Source organism: Triticum aestivum, chromosome 3A (genome assembly GCF_018294505.1).
Source record: "Triticum aestivum cultivar Chinese Spring chromosome 3A, IWGSC CS RefSeq v2.1, whole genome shotgun sequence".
NCBI classification, from domain to species: domain Eukaryota; kingdom Viridiplantae; phylum Streptophyta; class Magnoliopsida; order Poales; family Poaceae; genus Triticum; species Triticum aestivum.
The window spans coordinates 706,266,021-706,271,906 of record NC_057800.1 but is presented as its reverse complement, the minus strand read 5'-3'; the positions used below and the strand labels follow the sequence as shown (position 1 = coordinate 706,271,906).

At 42.0% G+C, this 5,886-nt stretch overlaps 1 protein-coding gene across 1 annotated transcript in view; it reads right to left on the bottom strand.

Annotated features, from left to right (window-relative positions):
- LOC123057213 (nascent polypeptide-associated complex subunit alpha-like protein 1) overlaps nt 1–161 on the bottom strand; it is a 3,326-nt gene extending 3,165 nt beyond the window's left edge. The window contains exon 1 of the mRNA XM_044480307.1: nt 126–161. Within this exon, the coding sequence (XP_044336242.1) occupies nt 126–161 (36 nt within the window). The remainder of the gene's footprint in view (nt 1–125) is intronic.
- Nucleotides 162–5,886: the final 5,725 nt, after the last annotated feature.

Below are 5,886 nucleotides of genomic sequence, written 5' to 3'. Positions count from 1 at the left end.
GGTTTTGGTGCGCTCTGGTGGTCTTCACGGTGGGCCGTGGGCGTGGACTGGGCCAAGACCGTGCCGTTTGGGCATTTGGGATTATGGGTGGAACCCGTTTCCTTAGCCCATCTTTGCAATGTTGCCCAATGCGACTCCAGTGGCTCATCTGCTGACGTCATGTCGCTTTTTTTTTTTTGTTTCTGTTTTTCCTTCCGTTTTTATTCACTTTTTTTCTATTTTATTTAAATTTAGAAATGTTCTCAATATATGTATATATATATATATATTTTAAAAATACTTTACATTTTTTTAAATGTTAGTATTGCATTCGAAAAATGTTAAACATGCACATAAAAAAATTTGGTGTATACAAACATATCCAAATGTGAATAACAAAGCATACGGTTAATCTTGTTCTTGCGAGTATAAGTTTCGAACTACACATTCTCACACGTAATCAGTGGATCGCATGCACCTAGGACGACCTTCATACATCTGTGCGAGTTAAATACAGCGGAGGTGCCTAAACTTGTCCTGCGCGGTCAGTTTGGTACCTAAAGTTGACTCATGCCCAAACTTGTTCATCCGTCAAATACGGTGCCTCCTTCCGTATTCAAACATACGCCCTGCCCACGTGAAGTGTCAGCATGGCAGTGCCCCACATGTAAGTGGATACGTGCGGGGAGGAATTATTTTGCAGAAACATCGCTTTTATTTTGCTTAGTCATGTAGGAAAGCCCTAAAAACCAGTGTATGCTAGAGAGAAATAATACGAAAAAAAATCTGCATGGCGGTCTTTCTAACTTGCACTTCCAGGTTACCAAATGTCACGATCTGCCCACGCAGGCAAACTATCCGGTACGTGCAGGTAATAGCTATAAAATTATGTAGACCAATTCCACGTGGTGCTTTGCAATTTTTCTGATGCATAACCGGTCAGTTCCATTTTTTTATTTTTTCCAACTTCCTGTTTAGTTTTATGACACGCAAATTTTCCCATATAAAAAAATACAATAATTATCTCAGTTACTGTGTATTTTTTTTCATCGTGTACTTTAAAGAGGTAAAATTAACTGTTTCAAACATTTAAGGGTTTAAAATTTTCAATAAATATTTTAGATTAGTGTGTAGATTTATATATCTTCATTCCGGACCAGAAGCAAACACAATTATTGTGTTTCTTCATTGTATTTACGAAATACAAAATTATAAATAAAAAATTGGAACATTGTATTTTTTGAAATTATTCAACATATATGAAAATTACTGTTTAATAATATTAAATTCTAGAAATGTATCAAAACATGTCAACCGTGTTTGTAGAATGTTAAGCAGAATTTTACACAGCAATTTTTTAATACTCGATGAACATATTCTAAAACATGTTGAACCTGATGAATTTCGAAAACACGTTATAACTTTTGAATACATGTGAAACATTTTCCAAAAACCTGAAATGCACTAGCACTTTCTTTTAAGTTTATGGCAGTTGTAAGTTTTTCTTGCATTTCTTCTTTCAAAAGGTAAAGACAATATCAAAGACAAAAAATAAACACAAACTTGAAAAAATAAAAATACAACTTGTGTGAGCCCAAACGAGCGCCATATATAAAAGAATCACTTGAAGAGGTACATAACAGCCAAAGCGGAATTTCGGAGCATGGTGCCCACTGAGCATGTTTTTTTAAGGTTAAAAATTGTCACTTAAAAGTTTAGCTTTTTTTTCACACCCAAAACGTATGCATGTGTCTGACGGTCAAACTCGGTATGAAATTATGTTATATTATACCCTGCAATAAAGACAAACTTCCAGCCAAATAACAAGCTAAAATTTGCATGTATCTGTCTTTTTTGTATCCCTCACTTACAAACGCGAATTTTGATGAAAATCCGCACAATATATTACACTTCTATATGTGCACGTTTAAAAGATTTTGGAATTTTTTTTGAGTTGTAAAAATCTATTTCTCTGAACTTAAGAGAAACAGGCACAATACGCCCGCGCTCCAAAGTTACCATTTGCACAGCAATGCCATATATATAATTTGACCTCATGAAAGTCCATGTGCATATTTTGGCGTGGTGGGTAGCCTGTGCGTACAATGCAATCTGCGATCATGAGATCTCAGCATCGATTCTAAATAATGCAATAATATTTTTACTGTTGGCCACCCAGCTCCTTCTCCGCTCTCAGCCACTTACATCTGGGCCACCGGCATGCTGTCACGCCATGCGGACATAGCATACATCCGGATACGGAAGGGGGCACCATATTTACACAGCCAGATAAGTTTCAGCATCAGTTTCATGTATTTTACAACTTTAAACATTAAACTGAACAAGTTGAGGCACCCCTAATGTACTTAACTCCATCTGTGCACCTTGATGCAGTCGTGCCTGGATGGGCGGAGGTGCTGCCACTTTGTGTAAACGCAGTGGGCAAGAGAAGTGTTGACTTATCAACTATAGTACTACCTCCGTTTCAGTTTACAAGTCCTACGCGTATACCTAGGTTTGCCAATTTTATCACCTTAATATAAATTATATAACACAAAAATTATACGGTTTGAAAATAGAACATCTGAAGTTTATATTGATATATTTTTTGTAATATATGACTTGTATTAGGTTGGTCAAATTGACAATCTAGAGGCACGCGCACGCCCTGTAAACTAAGAGAGATAGTACCAATACTACAATCTCGCCGACAGCGCCATAAATGAAACGACTGTGATCGAGCGAGCGCAACCAAAAATCATTATTGGTGCCGGGGTACGGAGCATACGATACCCATCGCATCGCAGGCACGGCGCTCAACATTACCGCATTAACTAATCCCAACTTAATCTTACTACGTACACCCTAACAACAAAATTAACGACAGACGTTCCAACGTCACAAGGCTACTCCAAATGAGGCACAGTACGGCGCAACCACTTGAACTTGCCGGTACGACTGCAGACCTACCCAACACGCGCGTGCGTCCCGATCTTCTAGAGTGCCGGAGCAGAGCGGTCAGGTCGGCGGCTGGTGGGTCGCGCCCGCCTACTGCATGGTTCAAACGACGGCGACGGCAGACGCGACGGTGGCGATGGATGGCGTCTCCCCTCGTCAATCCCCGACAGCGAGCTCCCAACCCCGATCCATTCCAGCGACCGCCAGCGGCCCGACCTCCCGTGCAGCGCTTCTCCCCGACCCACCCGCTGACAGGTGGGCCACGGCGAGCCGCGCCCCACGATGCAGCGGCCCCGTGGCGACGAGGCAGTGGGCTCCTTCATGGCGCTGTTATTCCGTCCGCGCCGCCGGTCGCCGTCGGGCGCGCCCGCTGAGCGGTACAGGAGGCTCGTGCACCGGGTCCACGAGCGACTCATCAGCTCACTCTTCCCGCGGTGCACGGGACCTGGCGCCGGGGCGTGGGAGAGTGACTGGGCGCTCACGGGCCTCGCCGAGTCCGGCGGTCGCTCACCCGTCCAGCCAGCCGCGTGGAGCCTCTCACAGGATCGGCTGCGCCACCGCATCGGTGCCATCCAACATTCTTCGCTTGTGTTGCGTGGTTGATGGATAGGCACAGCTATGCTTTTCCAAAACCAAGTGAAACTCGAGGCTCGGGAGTCGTTAGAGATTGATTTGTTTTTTCGTCTGACTTGAAAATAAATGAAATGAGCTGAATATGGACAGTTTACAGCATAATCTTGATTTGTATTTAAAGAACAGGATAATTTACTATCAAACCAGTTGTGTGCAATTTTTCTTCATTTTATCTTGTACTAGCAGACGTGAAAACTTAACTAAGCGCGAAAACATTTAGGCATCAATATGTTAAGTGGCCAGCCATGTGTTAAATGCATGTTCTCTAATTTTCTGCTAAAGTTTGAGAGCAGACATACCTTCGTTTTCTTCTTTTGCTAGTTCATCCATGTTCTCTTTATTTTTGATTTTCTTGGTTGTGACATGTTACATGTAATCAGCGAGTCGGTTGGTCATCAGTAGAAGCACTGTGAAGCACACGAGGCCACTGGCTCGGTTTGGCTTAAAGAACGTGTTGATTGCGCTAGCATGTGGAGGGTCGACTCAAGGTTATAAAATCTTAGATACAAGACATCTTTTTAAAGTTCCCAGCACAATAGTAAAGATCTTCGTAATTCAAAGTGAATAGCTCTAAGTTTATACTCCCTCCGTTCCCAAATATAAGTCTTTCTAGAGATTTCACCAAGTGACTACATACGAAACAAAATGAGTGAATCTACACTCTAAAATATGTCTACATACATCCGTATGTTGTATTTCATTTGAAATGTCTAAAAAGACTTGTATTTACGAACGGGGGAGTACAATAATACAAACAAGTGTATTAACTTTTGCATGCAATCCCAATACACAAGGCGCATGCAGACAACTTTATGTCTACCGTCTAAGCAGCTAAAGACACGCTAGGAAAGCTAATTTCCTGAAAATCGAGGTCAAAGGAGATCGTGCAGACCTCCCTCTTTCTTTCCTTTTTAGTCATGGATGCCTCCCTCTCTACAACATGTACGATGGTTCAATTAACGATCAGTATGAGAAGGAGTTGGTTTCTATCATGGCCGTTGATCTTAGACTATTCATTTTGGATACCGAAATACAACTGGCTATTTCATGCAGACAACTTTCTGTCTACCGTCTAAGCAGCTAAAGACACGCTAGGAGTACTAAAGACAAATCAGAAATGTCAATGGAGATTTTTTTATTCTTTCAAACTGTAATCATGCATGCCATTTGCAAAACATAGTTCGGCGCTGCACCTAGTTGCAATGTCACCGTCTACTTCAATTTGCTTCTTCATCTCAACTAGGTTCATTATTGTATATCCTCTCCTTACATGTCTACTTAATCCGTCATCATCTCATACAGTATTACAGAACAACTTTTATGAACCAACTATTCATCCCTCTCATACGGGAGCGGCTAGGGCCAAGCTTCATCCCCTCTAGGCTCCACCGACGAGCTCATGGACTCGCCTCCTCTCTATCCGTTGATCCGACGGTTAGCGATAGGGAGGGGAGTCCTAGTAAATCCTGTAAGCTCACACGCATGTTCTTCATCATTTACTCATTTTGATCCATGTGATAAACAAACTTGAAAATCCTCTCACAATTGTTGTAGTTGTGAATAACATTAAAAGGTTGGCAAGGATGACATATGTATTGTATCAAACATGATGACGTGCATTTGAGAACGAAATTGGCATGATTGATTCAGTTTTTTCACGTAAGAGCATGCAGCTTGCTGATCCTCAGATGTTAAAATGCCTAGGAAACCTACATGCCAATACTAGTTAGAGACATACAACCTACAACCATGAAATTGCAACATTCAAGATAACATGACAAATGGATTGATTTGCAACCCAACACCCTATAATCAAGACACAATTCCACCTAGCAACACCTAGTTACTTAACTCCATGATAGCGCTAACAACGTCACCATCCTCAGCCTTGAGCCCTTGCACGCCCTGGATACACGAAGGCTTGCGTCATCACGATCTCGATGTAGTTCTTGTTGACACTAATGTATCGACCTCCTCATTGGCCCAGGCTACTACAGAAGGATCACCCTCCGAGATGATGCTACTCGGGCCCAACACCTTGAACTGCTCTACCGCCTATGTCCATAGCTGATTGCTACGGTCCTCCTTCTTCGCATCCTCGGACGTGGTGTTGATCTCTGAGTATCGGCTCTTGAAGACATATGGTTTGGAGATGGCGAACAAAAGCCTGCAATGGTCTGGCGAAGTTGAGAAAATGAAACAACATATGTGTTTACCTTGGATGCAAAAGCCAATGAATTCATGCACCATGATGTTGAGATTTTCTATTTGATGGTATATTTATTTCAAATTGGATTTAGATGATGATGATGTGTG